This window comes from Macaca fascicularis, chromosome 3 (genome assembly GCF_037993035.2).
Source record: "Macaca fascicularis isolate 582-1 chromosome 3, T2T-MFA8v1.1".
NCBI classification, from domain to species: domain Eukaryota; kingdom Metazoa; phylum Chordata; class Mammalia; order Primates; family Cercopithecidae; genus Macaca; species Macaca fascicularis.
The window spans coordinates 113,911,304-113,929,815 of NC_088377.1; the positions used below are offsets into that span (position 1 = coordinate 113,911,304).

At 35.4% G+C, this 18,512-nt stretch overlaps 1 protein-coding gene across 6 annotated transcripts in view; it reads left to right on the forward strand.

The window, feature by feature from the left end:
- CRPPA (CDP-L-ribitol pyrophosphorylase A) overlaps nucleotides 1-18,512 on the forward strand; it is a 328,191-nt gene that overhangs the window by 127,804 nt on the left and 181,875 nt on the right. For all 6 annotated transcript variants that reach the window (XR_012432614.1, XR_012432615.1, XM_005550062.4 and 3 more), the window contains one exon: nucleotides 10,906-11,003. Coding sequence is in view for 4 of the 6 variants with exons in the window: in XM_005550062.4 (XP_005550119.3) it covers nucleotides 10,906-11,003 (98 nt within the window). In the remaining 2 variants the exon portion in view is untranslated. The remainder of the gene's footprint in view (nucleotides 1-10,905; nucleotides 11,004-18,512) is intronic.

Here is an 18,512-nt window from a genome sequence, read left to right on the forward strand (position 1 = left end):
TTCTTGATATGTTTGGTAGAGCTCAGCAGTGAATCTATGTGGTCTTGCGTTTTTTGTTCTTGAGAGACTTTTCATTACGGATTCAATCTCATTAATAATTATTGGTCTGTTAAGTTTTCCTATTTCCTCCTCTTTCAATCTTGGTAGGTTGTATGTGTCCTGGAATTTATCAACTTCCTCTAAGTGTTCCAATTTATCAGCGTGTTGTTGTTTATAATAATTTCTCATGATCCTCTGTATTTCTGTAGTGTCAGTTATAATGTCTCTTTGTTTATTTTATTTAGTGGTTCTTTTTTTGTGTAGTGGTTTATTGAAGATGATTATTATTTTTGGGTGGTTTACAATCAAACTTCTTTTGTTGATCTTTGTATTTTTTTTTGTTTTTGTTTTTCGTTTTGGGGGATTTTTTTTTTTTTAAGGAAGAGTCTCACTCTGTTGTCCAGACTGGAGTGCAGTGGTGTGATATCAGCACACTGTAACCTCTGCCTCCCAGGTTGAAGCAATTTTCCTGTCTCAGCCTCCTGAGTAGCTGGGATTACAGGCATGTACCACCACACCTGGCTAATTTTTATAATTTTAGCAGTGATGGGGGTCTCACCATGTTGGCCAAGCTGGCCTCAAACTCCTGACTTCAGGTGATCTACCCACCTTGGCCTCCCAAAATGCTGGGATTACAGGCGTGAGCCACTGTGCCCAGCCTATAATGTGTTTTTAGTCTTTATTTTGTTTAGTTCTGATATTTCTTTCCTTCTACAAATTTTGAGTTTTTGTTTTTGTAGTTCCTTGGGGTGCATCATCAGCTTGTTATGTTACATCCTAATAAAGTTGGAATTACACTATGTTAAAGGTATTTTTTAAGGCTTATTTTATTTTATTTTTTTAGAATATATATATTTAAATATTTTAGCTTGACTTATTGATGGTTGTTACTGGCTTGAAAGAAAAATGGTTGTATTTTTTATTTCTCTAAAATAAGAATCCACTGATAATTTCTTGATCTCTACCTCTCTCTTCCTTTTTAAACAGTCATTAACATCAATTTTTATTCAAATTGATGTAAGGAAATGTGTATGTTAGTTTATGTGTGCTGCCGTAACAAAGTACCTAGTCTGGGTGGCTTAAACAACCAAAATTTATTTTTTCACAACTTTGTGTGCTAGAAGTCTGAGATCAAGGTTTTGGTAGGTTTCATCTCTTCTAAAGCCTCTCTCCTTGCCTTGCAGGTGGTTTCTTCATCATTTGTCTATACATAGTCTTCTTTCTATAGATGTGTGTGTATGTATTTCTTTTCTTTTCTTCTTTTTTTTTTTTTTTTTCCACCCAGGCTGGAGTACAGTGGTACAGTCTTGGCTCACTGAAACCTCTGTTTTCCAGGTTCAAGAGATTCTCATGCCTCAGTCTCTCAAGTAGCTGGAATTAATGGTGCACACCCACACGCTCAGCTAATTTCTATATATTTAGTAGAGACAGGGTTTTGCCATGTTGACCAGGCTGGTCTTGAACTTCTGACCTCAAGCAATTCACTTGCTTTGGCCTTCCAAAGTGCTGGGATTACAGGTGTGAGCCACTACGTGCCACCGTGCCCAGCCAATATTTCTTTTTCCTATAAGGGCCCACCCTAATGACCTCATCTTAGTTTAATCATCTCCCTAAAGATCACATCTCCAAATAAAGTCACATTCTGAGGTATACTGGTGGGTAGGAATCCAACGTGGTAATTTTGGGAGAAACACAGTTCAACCCGTAACAATGTGTGTTAGTCATGATCCTAGCACAGAGCCTGGAAAATAAGTCTTGAATATCTTCTTGTTGGAACTGTGTTCCAAAGCTTGGGATGATACTGAGAAATCATAAGCTGGAGTTCAGGAGTTTGTGATCTTGTGGAAGAGAAAGACAAAAAATGTACTGTAATGTAGAAACTATAATCAAAGTAAAATCAAAACATAAAACAGTGTTAGAGGAAGTAAATCTTTCAGGATACTAACTTCACATAGATTTCTGCTGGAAATCTTAAAGTTGACAATTTTATGCCTGTGAACTTGGGCAATTTTCTTGCTTTATAGACACCTTTTATTGATCTATAAAATGGGGAAAATAATTCATACTGCTTTATTGTAATCATTAGGTAAAATATATAAAAGTACTACAATAAAAAGCAAAGGCAGTATTAAAAATATATAGTATGACATGAGCACTAAATAATCATAATGCGTCTGCTGACTATTGAAATGATTATTGGCTATAAGGAACTGGCATGGCTCTCTTGGTGCCTAATGTATGGGTATCAGCTCTGAATAAACTTATAAGGGTCGTATGACATATAGATTTCTTTCTTCTTTTTTTTTTCTGAAACCCTATACTGAAAAGCGTTTCCTCAGGAATACTCAGATTCAATAATGCACTGATTTCTACCTGAGTAGAAGGAGAATGCTGGGTGTGTGTTGATATATGTTTGAGAGAGATACTTTTATGTATTAGAAATAGGAATTTTTGTAGTTTTGAAAGTCTCCTTGGTGATTGTCACCTGTGCATTCCTTCTCCTAACCAACCAACACACAAACCAAAATACATCTAAAACACAGGCTATAGTTATTAAAACAGATGGTACTCGAGGTGGACCTTGTTGGAGAATTAGATCATACTACAGGCAGGGGAACATGTATTTTATTTTTTAGATACGTTCGGGAAATTGGTAGGAAGTGTTGGTTGATTGATGAAACCTATGATGAGGACCTGGGAATTATGAGTTATCTGGTGAAGAATGCTTAGAATGCCAGTGTAAGTTCTACGGAGAAACACCAAAGAGGAGATATAGATATGGATACAGATAAACATTTGGCTCACCAGCTTATGGAGGCTGGTAAGTCCAAAATCTGAAGAGTGAATGTCTCAGGCTTTCATTTGATTGGATGAGGCTTACTTATACTGTGAAGGGCCATCTGCTTTATTCATTCTACCTAGATAAATATTAATCTCGTTCCAAAACACGTTCTCAGAAACACTTAATATTTGACCAAATATCTGGGCACCCTGTGGTCCAGTCAAGTTGATACACAAATTAACCATCAGAGCCAGGAAAATTAAGTTGTAGATTGTTTCTTTTTGGTGCATATATATATATATATAAATTTTTTTTTTTTGAGATGGAATTTCACCCTTATTGCCTAAGCTGGAGTGCAGTGGTGCAATCTTGGCTCACTGCAATCTGTGCCTCCCAGGTTCAAGCGATTCTCTTGCTTAGCCATCCAAGTAGATGGGATTATAGGCATGGGCCACCATGCCCAGCTAATTTTTTGTATTTTTAGTAGAAACAGGGTTTCACCTTAGCCAGGCTGGTCTTGAACTCCTGACCTCAGGTGATCCACCCACTTCAGCTTCCCAAAGTGCTGGGATTACAGTCATGAGCTACTGTGCCTAGTCAACATAATTTTAATTGGCAATTATATACATATCTTTACCATTTAGAGGTTCTCAGATATGGGCTGAGGTATTCACTGAAAAATTTGGGCTCCTTAGCTAATGCTTACGGTTTTCACTATAAGTCTAAAGACTTTATCATATTCTGGTGTGAATTTTCTCTCTCTCAAATCACACCAAGCTATGTGACCTTTAAATGCTATAGACCAAAAAAGAGTTATTCAGTGTAAATCAGAGTACATGTTGAAATTATTTTGGGGGAACCTTACTTGTTATGTCATCAATATTTTGCCATCTGCCACTGGCCTTTTAGGAATTTTTTAGAAACTACTTAAAAAATAGGATAATGTAAAAACTAAAACTCAGAGGCTCATATCAGTCAAGTTGACAGGTCATGTATTATTTAATGTTAAATCTGAATATTTCATAATTTATTCCCAGTCTATTTTCAGGGAGAGAACAAAGACTGGATTTTTGTGTTAAAGTTTGTATAATTCTGGGATGTAAAATGATTTTGTGGTTCCCCTCAATATTTTTACTTCAACCTCTGAAATTTTCTAGGAAGTGCTTTATTAATATAACAGAAGATTAAGAATTCTAAAGACTTCTATTTTTGTTTTTATTTCATTAAACTCAAGGTAATCATTATGTACTTTGTTTTCTTTGAGAAAATTATCAGTATTAATCTTTGGAAAGAATTTTGTGCTTCATGAAAAAATGAATTATAAATATTTTGTGTGCCTTTTCTCTTCTCCTTTAGTTTGGGGATCCTAGAATAACTCTGGGATTGAGGAGGTTCAATTAACTCATTGGAGCCCTGCTCCTATAGTTATATTTTTTTCTATTCTGAACTTCCAAACACATGGTACAAGTACAGTCATTACTGGGTTTTTTTTGAGACAATCTTAATTGCCATTCACAATTAAGACTGTTAGTGCAGCATGCTTTTGAAATTATCGGTAGCAATTGCATAAAATGCTTCAGCCTAGATCCTAGTGGACAAACTAAGATATAAACAATGAGAATGAGTTGGCATCTGTTTTAAAGCAAATCAGAGATGCAAACATAGATGTATTACTCAAAATGTATATTCCATTGTCACATATGATTATGGCATGTTTAGTGAAATTTGAAACAAAGGCTTAGTGGGATGCAGTTGATATGGATTGTTTGCCAAACCCTGAAATATTAAGACTATAAAGAAGAGATTAATTTGAAGTCAGAAATTTATCGTATTTTTAGTGGACAAAGTTATTTCAATTTATGTTCTTATTGAATGTATGTGTCCATAAGAGCAATAACTCTGTCATCTATTAGGTGTTTTCTTGTACCAGGCACTAGAAATAATTTTACACATTATCTAATCCTTATTAAAATCTCAAAGTGTAGTCTTTTACGGATATCTCCTGCTTTCATCTTACATAGGTCTATTTTTTAAATGGCAATATTTTATTATACTGAGGGATGAATCTTCAAATCATTGTAATAGTTGGAAAATTCACTAATAGCAGAGGTCACTTCTTACTCAATTTTGAGTGGACAATGCCTAACACACTGAAGGCATCAATAAATGAAAAGACTTTTCAAGTCCATCTCCTTGTACTTGATTTGTCCTTTTACAGATGTGTGCTTCCTAGTACTCTTTTAAAAAATAAAATAAAAGAAAATTTGACTCTGCATAGAAATCGTTCTTTCGTCTCTTTGCATTTCATACATGCAAAGTGCTGCCAAAGTATCAATATGCTACTTTCAGCATCTGTTCCAATACAGAATTGAAATTGTATAAAATTTTAAAAATTGTCTTTCCCTCAATTTAACAATTATTGAATGCCTATCAAGTCTCCTATATCTGTAGTTATTAAATATGTTACCTTATTTAATATCAACTTTATAAAGGTTAGAGATTTCTTAATTGTAAAACCCAGTGAGACATGCACATAAGAGTAGTGTTTGTGTGGGTTTGAGTTTTTTAAATAGTTTTATGTCAGAAATGTCAAAGTCTCTGTGCAATGGGCAACGAACACAGCTCTTTCTCACGAAACTCACCATCTTCCAATTGCCACACGGAAGATTAAAGAAAACTGAGAAATTACCCCCAAAGTTATTCCATATTAGGTAATAAGCTATAGTAGAATATGTATATTTCCTACTATATATAAACACACACACACATATATAGTATATCTCTATATATATACACACACACACAGATAGTATCATTTATATATATATAAATCTATCTATACCCATAGATACAGTATCATCTATGTAGTGTCATATATATATCATATATGATATATTAGTGAATCTGGGTAGATAAAGGGAAAGCTATTTGTGTTCTTGTATCTTTTAAGTTTGAAAGTTATTAAATAACTTTCATATAAAACTCATATATATGATACAATATAGATATGAATAGGTAGATCTCTATAGATAGTATCATTTATATATATATATATATATGGTAGATGAGTAGATCCTGTCTATACATAATATAAAATATAAATGTGGTATCATATATGAAACCATATTTATAAAGGTTCTATATGATAAACCCTTTCATAATTCCCACATCATAAAAAGTCAGTGCAATAGCTAAGCAGAGGTTTTTAATCTGGCTGTACATCAGAATCACTTTTGGACAAAAATATAGGCTAGTATCTTATTTGTGCACTAGGCATATGTATTTGAAAATATGAAAGGAAAACAAGATATTTATGTTGATTCTGATGTGCAACCAGTTGATAACCACCACATTAGAAATTGATGATGATTTTGTATATGGTCTAATCTTTGAATGTAGACAGAGTGAGAATTTATCAATAGTAGTAAAGGACATATTGATTGGGTCCATAGACACTGTAAGAAATTGGCCTATCAGATGCAGACCCTGTGGAATGCAAATAGCTGAGATTAGCTGACAATATAGAAACCAATACAATAACAAATCCACCATGTTTCTTATGATGTTACTTTGCCTAGAATCTACATCCTTATGTTTTGCTCACTTATCTTAAGAGAAGTGAACTTTAAAGTCTCCTACTATTAATATAGCTTCATATATTTTTTCTTAATTTTTGTTTTCAGGAGAGGGTGCTTTTTTATTTTAATAACTTTCAAACCTAAAAGATACAGGAATAACACAAATAGCTTCCCTATCTTTTACCTACCTTGTTGTTTACATTTTGCCTCACTTACTTTATCATTTCTGTGCATGTACTCCCCTCTCACCTTTTCCATATCACCCTTTCTTCTCCTCCTCCTCCTCCATCTCTTGACCTGTAGCATTGTGAACTACTTAATGGGATGGTGTTTAAACCACCAAATTTATAGTAATTTGTTACATACCATTCTAATAAAAACAATAAAATTCTACGTAATCCATAGGTGAAATAAGAAACCATAATAGAAATTAGATGCTTCTAATAATGTGATTCTAAATGAAAGATGTGAAAAGCAATGAAATATTTTAAACTAAATGTGAAGTCATTTAAATTGAGTGAATATATCACAATGTTTGAGGTACAGCTAAAATTGTTATTAGAGGAAAATTTAGAGCCTTAAATATAAGTAGTAGAAAAAAGGAAGAGAGTCAGCAACTTAAACATTTTTAAAAAGAGAAGCAGCAAACAAAACTCAAAGATAGTGGAAGGAAGAAAATACTGAAGAAAATGACAAGAACCCATAAACTAGAAAACAAACATACGAGACAGAATCAATCATGATTTCCTCGGATGACAGTAATAAAATTGTTAAGACCTTGGCAAGAGTGATCATGAAAAATATTGAAAGCTCAAGTAATCAGTATCAGAAATGAGAAAGAATCAATACAACTCTACAGACATTAAGACGTTATGAACAACATTATACTACTGTTAATGAGAATTTAGATGAAATGAACACATTCTTAGGGAAATACACCATACTATCCTGAGACAGAAAGTAGAGAATGTGAATAGTCATTCATCCATTTAAGATACTGAATTTTTATTAAAAGCTCTCCCACAAAGAAGCAGTTGACTTTTACCAGTGAATTCTACAAAACCATTCAAAAGAAGACATGACACCAATCTTGCACACTTCTAGAGAGTAGAAAAAAACACAACTCATTATGTGAGGATAGTATAATTGTTTAATGACAATATGACAGGACCTTGTAAGTAAGTAGAATTTCAGGCTAATTTTTTTTCATGAGCATAGAGCCAATATTTAAAAATTTTCATTATGAGATAAAATTATAGATTGGAAAGAAATAAAACTTTATCATTCATTAGCATGTTTGTATATACCGAGAATTTAATATCTATAAAACATCAGTTTATAAGTAAATTTAGCAAGGTTACTGACTATACAAGGTCTGTATCAAAATGTATTTTTGTACATAACAACAAATAGGAAATTAAAAATCAATTTATAGTGTTATCAACAAACAAGAATAAATCTAACAAAAGATGAAAGGGATCTGCACTGGAAACTATGAAGCAGTATTGAAACTTAAAGATTTCTGGACATGGGGGACAAATCACGTTAATTGGAAGGCCTGTTATTTTAAAGATGTCATTTCTATACCAAACTCAACAGATGTTTTTGTGGAAATGATGGTAAAAATTTATGTAACAATGAAAGATTGCTAAACAACAAATGTTTTTTATTTAGGGTAACTGAAACATGGCATAGGATAAATGCCAAATAGATTTTTTTTCCCTTGAAACAGAGTCTCGCTCTGTTGCTCAGGCTGGAGTGTAGTGGCATGATCTTGGCTCACTGCAACCTCCGCCTCCCGAGTTCAAGCGATTCTCCTTCCTCAGCCTCCTGAGTAGCTGGGACTACAGGAGTGCACCATCCATGCCCAGCTAATTTTTATGTTTTTAGTAGAGATGGGGTTTCACCATGTTGCCCAGGTTGGTCTTGAGCTCCTGACCTCAAGTGATCTGCCACCTTGGCCTCCCAAAGTGCTGGGATTACAGATGTGAGCCACTGTGCCTGGCCAGCAAATAGATTTTGAATTCATTTTTTAAAAATATTTCATTTTTGTAAGTTGGTAGTAATATACCAGTTTTATTACTGTACACTTGCTGGGTAGAGCTTAGAATTTTATAAAGAAGGATATATGATGAAACAAAGCAAGGAAAACCTATATATGCTGTTTTGTATTAAATTATCTAAATGTTATACATTATTTTACAAATTTATGTAAATGTTTGTGGCACCATCACATTAATTGTTGCATTTGCAGATTACTTTTGTACATTTTTTTTTTTTTTTTTTTTTTTTTTTTTTTTTAGTTTTCCTAATGTTTTCATGAGGAGCTTTCAGAAATAGAACTGTTGGGGCTTTAGCCTAAGACATTACAAAGCCCAGATTTCTCTAAACATGTAATTTCATGATATATAAGTTTGGGTTAACTTTGTTTTCAAAAGCCACTGTTTTTATGAGTTAACTTCTAAATGAAAGCCCTAGGACACTCTAGTATCCAAGACAGCAAAGGACCCCTTTGATTTGATCTCACTAACTATCCCACTTTAGAACTCACTACTAAATCATTTTATGGCTTTTGATATGGTTTGGCTGTGTCCCCACCCAAATCTCATCTGAATTCTCATGTGTTGTGGGAGGTAATTGAATCATTAGGGGCAGGTCTTTCCCATGCTGTTCTCATGACAGTGAATAAGTCTCATGAGATCTGATGGTTTTAAAAAGGGGAGTTTCCCTGCACAAGCTCTCTTCTCTTGTCTGCTGTGATGTGAGATGTGCCTTTTGCCTTCTGCCATGATTGTGAGGCCTCTCCAGCCACATGCAACTGTAAGTCCAATAAACTTCTTTCTTTTGTAAATTGCCCAGTCTCTGAGATATCTTTATCAGGAGTGTGAAAACAAACTAATATAGCTTTCAAGTAATTCTCTTGGTTGTTGGTCACACTATGTTTATGTGACTACCTACCTCAATACACATTAAAATCTTGTTTCTTTCTTATCATTTCTGATTGTTTGTAAAGCTCCTTTCTCCCACTCCTAAGCAAAACCTATTCCCCTTTCAAGAGTGAGCTCCTAGCTCATTGTATTTTAGAGTTATCTGATCTTGTCTCCAGTTTCTCTCTCCACAATGATGTTCTATAGCATTTACTGTCTAAAACGTTCATTTGTGTTTTTAATTATGTTGAATTTTATTAGCATCATGTAACTCAGAAATACAGATTTATTTATTTATTTTTGGATTTGAATCTTTTTTCTACTACTCATGTCCCTGTGGCCTTGGCCAAGTTACTTCTCTGAATTCAAGCTTCCTGAATCTGTTACATAGATTCAGAATGATACTGATCTTGTATGGTCATCATGAGGATTCGTATTCATATATAGCATATAGCTCCTGGAATACATAATATTCTTGCTAAGTAGGAGATAGTAATAGCAGTGCTATTAACTGGTGATATTATTTTCAGTAACCTGTTCTCCCTGGCTTTGCTTGAAAGAATTATTAGCTATTGCTACATCCGTGATTTATATGGATCGTATTTTAGAGTTGCTCAGGTAGGAAGCAGTTGGGTCAAAAGCTAAACATACTTTTGATTCAGGAATGCTTTCTTAAAATTAGACTTTGTTTTCTTAATCCATGATATAATGCTGTGTAATGGCTCTTTAACTGGCAGCTATATAGGCAATTTCTCTATAAGATGCCTGAGACTTAGAAGAATTGGTGTTAATTATAAGACAGAAAGATGTGGATTAAGAAAAATTCTACTCAGACTTCAGCTCATGGTTGAACTTGGTATCATAATAACAAGAGGTCAAGTTACCTTGAATTAGGGTGCCTTCTGATTTGCCTGCTGTAGAGGAGGTCTTCATATCTTTTGGAAGAATGCATGCAGGGTTTTCAGAGGTGACATGACTATCACTGTGTCACGTAGTTTATAAATGTTAAACCAGACCATCTCAAGTCTTTCAGATGTGAAGAAAATTCTTTCATTTGCTTTTTCCAATAGTCAAAACAGGAAATTAATTGTATTGAGTTGAAAATCTAGAGGAATGTCAAGGAACACGATGTACTTAACCAGCGCACTGGATGGCACAATGAATCTGTGCCCAGGAGATAACCTATGGCCTAAAGAATGAATCTGTTTGAGAAGTAGAAATCTGTTAGGTTCTGGGAGACTCCTTATAAACATGGAAGGATTGAATTGCTGAACTTCAAATGGTTGTCACCTCTAGTTACTCCCTTCTGAATGCATCCTAAAATATCTTATTTCTGTTAGTTGCACAATGGCTGGTTCTTCACCCACAGAGTGTTTAATGGATAGATTTATGGACTTGGGTAATAAACTGAATCAGGGCCATCTCATTGTGTACACAGATTACTCCACTTGGCCTGAAATCAAAACCTCCCTATTCTTAGTCAACAGCTAAGAACATCAGGTAAGTTTATGTTTCAGCATCCTAGGGCCTTGTTACATGTTTTGTTTGAAACTTAAAACTCTTTTTTTTTTCATTTCAGAGATAATTTCCCAAGAGATTTGTGTAGTTATGGATTCAAAAGAAGATAACAAACATGTAGGTCATCTTCTTGAAGAAGTGCTAAAAAGTGAATTAAATGTAAGTATTCAAAGACTGATTTTGATAAATTCTGATTGCCAAAAACTTTTATAGCATAAAGATATCTTTCTTGGAAAAAACCATAAAAATCCTTTAATCGCAATGTTCTTATTATTTTGCCTCGATGAGATCCTTTGGTCTGCCAGCAGTTAGGATCTGAAACATACTCCGTCACCCTTTTCATTCCTTTTGCGGATTTTCTTCCAGTCTCCATGTGTGATGTCCTTTAGGAAGCCCTGCCTGATGCCTGCACTCCCCAGAGTAAGGCTGAGACTTGTCTTAAGAGGCATGGTGGCCAGTACATGCTAGATGCTTAGTAAAGTTTGTAGACTCTATGAAGATTAGAGAGATTAAGAAGAGGGAGGGGGAAAATAAGAGGCATGATGACAAAAGGTGAAATAATCATGATTTTGGAAAAGCGAGTGAATGTGAAGTGACCAACTTCGTAGTTAAACTCATATCTAATATTAGGGCTAGGAAAATAGAAGATGCAATAAGTGTGAGGGTGTCTATAGGAACTTTTTATAATTTTACCACCAAGTACTGCCATTAATCATTTTTATGACAACTTTCAAGCATTTTGTTGCCAAACTTATTTTTGTATATTTTAATTAATTACCCTGTTTTCATTAAAATATATAACTTCTAATCAGAGTTTATGTTAAACATGGGATGACCTTTTAACATCGTACATAATTCTCATCAAAAGCAGAGGGTAAAAGTTCATTTTAGCTTTGTAATTTTTTTTTTTTTTTTTGAGATGGAGTCTCACTCTGTCACGAGGCTGGAGTGCAGTGGTGCGATCTCAGCTCACTGCAACCTCCATCTTCTGGGTTCAAGTGATTCTCCTGCCTCAGCCTCCACCACACCCATTAGCTGTGTAATTTTATCATGATAGTGCAGTTGGAAAGAGAACAGGCTCTGATATCAGACTGCTTGTATTTTGGATGTCAGCTCTATTTCCTAATTTCCTTGTCTGTACATTGAAAATGTTAATAACATCTACGTTCTAAAGTTGCTGGGTGAGTTGAATAAAATGAATATATTTAAAGTGCTTAGAGAAGCATCTGGCATGCAGTACGTTTTCAATGAATTTGAACTATAATTAAACTTTCAATGATAAGTTGACAGAGTGGTGTGACAGTATTAGATAGTACAGACTGTTAGTTCTCATACTTTAGTGCTATATAGATACATGAGTTGTTAAAATTAACAAATTAACCAGTGTCTTCTACCTCCTCCTTTCTGAAGAATCTAATTTGAATTAGTATGCTTTAACTTAAAGTTTATAGCTGAAAGATGACAGTGAACTTTATACTGTATATATTCTTACATTCATGTCATTACCTACTATACTTTCTCCCTCAAACCATTATTCTTAGTCATATAAGTAAATATATATGTAATAGTCACTACAAATCCTTATGTTGATATCTTAAAAATCATTTCGGTTTTCTGGAACTAATCCTTCAATAGATGTTCTAGTGAGGGCTCATGGGCACAGTATTCCCAAGTTCTTCCATGTGAATAAAATTATTCTTTTGCTCAAAATCTTCAAGGTGGTTTTGGCTAGATTAAAAACAATCTTGATTCAGTAATTTTTTGTTGAGTATCTTCGATATGCCAATCTATTTTCTTTTGTCATAAAGTATTTTGGTCAAGTGTGATGAAAATCTGACTTTCTTTGTCTTATAAGTGATTTAGTCTGTTTGCCTGGATGCTCAAATAATTCTTTTCCTTTAAAGTCCATTTGTTTTACTACAGGTTTCTTAATTATGGTCATTTTGGCTGATATTGCTAGGTACATAGTAGATTCTTCTGTGTAGTTTCAAATATTTTTGTATGACATTATTTCTTCAGTATTTTCTGTTTGGTTACTTCAGTTTTCTTCAGAGATTCCTGTTGCCTGAAGCTTACATGTTCTTTGGCCATCTACAGCTATTACCTTCTCTTGAGTTTTTCTAATCTCTTAATTTCTTCTTAATTTTCTTATTTTCCATCTTTTATTTCTGTTCAGTCATTACCTTTTGTGTTTTTTTTCTAATTTAGTCTTCATTTCTGAAATATTTTTTAAATTTTTTCTCTTCTCATCACCTTGTTTCTAAGTTATTCCAAGTCTGACTTTTATAGTTGTCATTTTCTTAATTTCTTTTAGCTTATTAAATATTGGGTTACAGTATTTATTTACTTTATGACTGGGTGTTTCTGATGTGCATGTATTTCCTGTAGGGATATTATTTTGCTTTTTAGTCTTTTCTTTTTCTTTCTTTCTGTCATTAATATATCAAATAATATATATATTTTTGAGACAGGGTCTTGCTCTGTCACCCAGGGTGCAGTGCACTGCTACTATCATGGCTCACTGTAGCCTTGGCCTTGGCCTCCTGGGCTCAAGCGATCCTCCCACCTCATCTTCCAGAGTAGCTGGGACCACAGGCACACACTGCAATGCCCAGCTAATTTTTTTTTTTTTTCCTTTTTGTAGAGAGAGGAGTCTCCATATCTTGCCCAGGCTGGTCTGAAACTCCTGGCCTCAAGTGATCCTCTCACGTTGGCCTCCCAAAGGGCAGAAATACAGGCATGGCTGCTGCACCTAGCCCTATTGTTCTTTTTTAAGTAAAAGAGCTTTCTCTAGTTTTAGGAGGAAGGGATAAGTCAAAATAACCTCTGTGTCCGTGCTTTGCCTGTACTTTGTCTTTCCTTTGTTCCTAGTGCACCTCTTTTGGTCCATCTAGACTTCTCAGGTTGGTGCTTTAACATACTAGGGTGCTTCTGTTTATTAGTTTTGAATGTGCTTTGGACCCATACTCCCAGATATCCCTAGCAGAGAACCTTCATGTGGCTTCTTTGTTTTCAACTTTGAATTAAAGCCTACAAAGGATTTATCCGTTGGGAAAGGGATTTATCTATCTACAAAGGATTTATCCCTTGGGAAAGGGAAAAATCCTCCCTTGGGAAAGGATTTATCTAGTTTTATATACTTTTTGTCTTCTCTTATAAAGGTAAATTTATCTCATGACATTTTTCAGCTAGTTTTTGTTGCTATTCCCAGAATGGAATGGCCTGCTAAGGTATCCAGAAAGTATCTGATGATGATTTTGTTGCTTTCTGTCTTTCTTGGTTTACTCCCATTTTTTCCTACAGTTTCTTAAACTGTGTGTGTCTTTATATGTGCTACCAATTTATCCCTACCCACTAATATTATTTTTTTTAGACACCGTTTCACTTGGTTGCCCAGGCTGGAGTGCAGTGGCATGATCTCAGCTCATCACAACGTACGCCTCCCAGGTTCAAATGATTCTCATGCCTCAGCCTCCCAAATATTGGTTTTATAGTAGATAATGTCTGTAGGTTTTTGGTTTTGATATCCTCCTTGCCTTTTCTGTTTTTATGAAGGGTCTGCAGAGATTCAAAGACTAAAATGATATTTCTAGGGTTCCAGAATCTTTTTCCCCTTTATTCTTTGTGTGCTCTCCTGGCCATTTATAATTTTTAAAGAGCACTTACATTTCTCTTTTAATTTCAAGTATTGAATTCGTCTATAAATATAGATAGACATAGCAAATTTGGAATTTTTAAAAAATTAGGTTTGACTTGAAGTTAGGGATTTCCTTCATATAATAAAACTAAGAAGTATTCATATATTCAAAAGTGAGAAAATCACCGTTCCTCAAAAATTTCTTAATTGTAATATCTTCCTTTTTGGAGATAAATTAGACTTTTTATTTATTTTTAATGAATAGCTAATGTAGAACTTCTAAAACTGAACTTTGGATGTCCTGTTATTTTACTCAGAGAATCTTGGTTCACCTTGAAAGGAGATATCATTCCTGCTAAGCCTTCCCTGGCTTCTAATTTGGTTAAAAAGAATTAAAAGTTTAAAAACCTGTTATACCACACAGACTTAAGAGAATGCTTTCTCTTAGAAACAGCCACAACAGGCTGGGTGCGGTGGCTCATGCCTGTAATCCCAGCACTTTGGGAGGCCGAGGCGGGCAGATCACGAGGGGAGGAGATTGAGACCATCCTGGCTTAACACGGTGAAACCCCGTCTCTATTAAGAATATAAAAAATTAGCCGGGCGTGGTGGTGGGCGCCTATAGTCCCAGCTACTTGGGAGGCTGAGGCAGGAGAACGGCATGAACCCTGGAGGCAGAGCTTGCAGTGAGCTGAGATCACACCACTGCACTCCAGCCTGGGTGACAGAGAGAGACTCCGTCTCAAAAAATTAAATTAAATTAAATTAAATTAAATTAAATTAAAATTTTTTTATAAAGAAAAAGAAACAGTCACAACACTGATTATGCAGTGTCAGGAGTAGTACTGAAATGGGTAGTTTCCCTGACACCTTCATAGGACTGGCTAAGGGGTTGGCTCATTAACCTCTTAACCTCTCATGGGACGGGGGGAGCATGCAGGTGAGCGGGTAGAGGGGCCAGGACAAGTGCTTCTGGGCACGCTGGCAGGAATAGAACTTCATGTGGCTCCATGACAGCATCTAGTGGGGTATCCATGACCCCTGAAGCCCCAGAAGACATGTGTTACATTGTGCTCTTTTACCTTTGCTCTCTACAAACAGCTTAAATGTTTAACAGCTCAGTGGAGGGTCAGGATGACAGCCTTTTGCACCAGCCCTCTTGGTACCAGAGTTCTTGTTCGGCATCTGGGAGGAATCAGGCCGTATCAGTTAATCGAAGGGTGGTGAATGTGGAGGATTTTATTGAGGAGTGGAAGTGGCTTTCAGTGGGATGGGGTGCTGGAAAGGGGATTGAGTGGAAAGGTGGTCTTCCCCTGGAGTTTGGCTGTCCCCTGCTGAACTCTTCTCTGAGGTCCTACTGTCAAGCTGTCCTTCTGAAATCTCACCTTCAAGCTGTCCCTCTGAAGTCAAACTGCTTCTTTTTGACAGCTACTGCTTCTCTTCTAGCCTCTTCTGTTCCACTCTGCTGCCCCTCTGACACCACTCTGCTAGTGGAGCCTGGGGTTTTTTATGGGTACAGGATGGGAGGCAGGGCAGTCCAAAAAGCAGCATTTGTGTGGGAAAACAGGAATGCATGTTCTCACTTTGGGTCACAGTACCCAGGCTTAAGGGTGTGGCCCTCACCAGGGACTGCCCTCTTCTACTCAGTATTTCCCTGCCTCCTGTCTGTATCAGTACTATGCAGTTCTTTTCTCTTTAAAATAATCCTATGATTTCCCCCTTTTATTTTACAAATAGAAATACGGAAACTTGCAGTTTGATTTGCCTAATATCATGTAACTAGTGAATATAGATGCTAGTTGATTCAAAATGGTCTCTACTAATTAATATTCTTCTAAGGAAAGGTGAGATAAAAGACTGAGATTTTTAAGTTTGGCAAAGGGCTAATACCTAATGTCTGAAAGACATCCCCTTGGGAAAGGATTTATCTAGTTTTATATACTTTTTCTCTTCCTTTATGAAGGTAAATTTATCTCATGACATTTTTCAGCTTAATAACTTACAAACACAAAATGCAATGTATTCTAACATTTTCACCTCTCAAAGCTTTCATCCTACTTTGAAAGAATGTGTAAAAAGGATGATGTCACCACTATTGAAATCCTGGCATCTGTAGGGCAGATCAGTGTGGGTGTGGAGCTTCTCAACACATAATGGGAGGATTGTTTTGTTAACATGAAAAGAAAAAATGTTTTCCTTTGAAATTAAGGGAAAAGATTGGATATGTTTATTGTAATTATCTATACTAGAATTTTGCAACATACCTTACAGGTGAACCAAACATCTAACTTTAATGATGAACACCAAATACCTGGAAGAGGTTGTTAAAAAGTTAAGTAAAGAGCTAACTTGGGGAGAGGCACCTTTCCTTCTTCCCCCATTCACAGGCACTTTTCACTGATTCTTAAAGGACAGGGCTTTGCTGTCAGTCTTGCTATTTTCCTCTTCCATTTTCCTCAGCAGTTTGAAGTATTTCACAGACCTTACCAGCTTTGGAGATAGAGCTCTCCAGAGATAGATCAGGGTGGTAGTAGACAGTTGTAAAGGGACCTCTCTCACTTCTTCCCAATTTTCAGTAAATATCCAAAATAGTTTATACTACATACTGAACTGAAGGTAGTAAGGAATTTATAAGTAGGAAGTTGTGATTAGTCTTTTATTCCTAAATTCTCTAGTTTATTTAACTAATAATAAATGCCTATCATGATATACTCACTAGATATGGGAAGTTGAACTGAACAAGTATGATTTCCTATTTCCAAGGAGCATATTGTCCAGTTGGGGATAAAAAAGTAAACGAATGCAAATTAAAATGTCAAATTGTGATGAATATTCTAAGGAAAACCTAACTGTGCTTATATAAAAGAGCCAGAGAAAGTGACTTAGATTCGGAGTGGAAGGCAGTAAGTGAAATCTCTTGGCAGACGTGGTATTTAACTTAAGCCTTTAAGGATAATAATTATCGATTTAAAGAACAAACCAGAAGTAACAGTATGTGAAAGGCACATAAAGAGCTTCGTTGGGGCACAGAAAGAAAGCGTCTGTGGTTGGAGATGGAAATGGAGTGGAAGTGGGAGTAGAAGGAGACAAGAAAAGAGCTGGGGACAGACCCAGAGACAGCCTTGTAGGCTTTTTATGTTGAGTTCACCACTTCTACTGTTACCATTGCTACTATTATCATTTATATATTGTTTTAAGGGGAAAATGAAGTGAGAGAAGACTTTATTTGAAAATGACATGATCCACTTTATCTTTACAAGAAGATTATTTTGGCTGCTCCCTCTTAAAAGTACCGTTCTACAGAGGAAACCTCTGCAGTATTTGTTTTCATACATCATGTCACCTTAAATGCATATAAGTGGGTTCAACCCAATATTCACTCCTGTAATAAAAGAATGGAACTCCTAAAGAATGCTGATCTATACTTTTAACAAACAGGGACTGTAGGGGCTTTTCACGTATTTTGGTTATCCACTCCTTCCTGTTTCCTGGAGCACATAATTTAATTATTGTTTTGAGTAATCACAAATGACAAGCAGGGTGTAACTGAAAATCATGTGTAAAGCATGCTTTGATTTTGTTGAGGCTGTTCTATGGTACTTTTTTTTTTTTTTTTTTCTTATGCCCTCAAGGTTGTGTCCAGTGTATGGATCTATGCCTTTTATTATAGACCTCAGTAAATTCACTGTATGACATATTAGTCAAACAAAACATCAAAAATAGCACATGCAATAAAGAAAAGCAGAGAGAAGATAAACAGAGCAAATTAAGCCACAGCAGTATCCTAAGACCTATCCAAAACAGTTATTTTATGCTTATTTTGATACATATTATATTTAGTCTGAATATACAGGCTTTTCATTTGTTTGCACCTGAATACTGTATAGTCAACAATGAAATAACACTGGAAAGCTCCTTTTTTTCTCTTGCGCCTCTCACTCTGAATGGTACCACATTTATGTGGTGTATGCATGTGTATACAAGAATACAGAAACTAGCCAAAAACCATCTTATTGAATTCATTTGGTTTA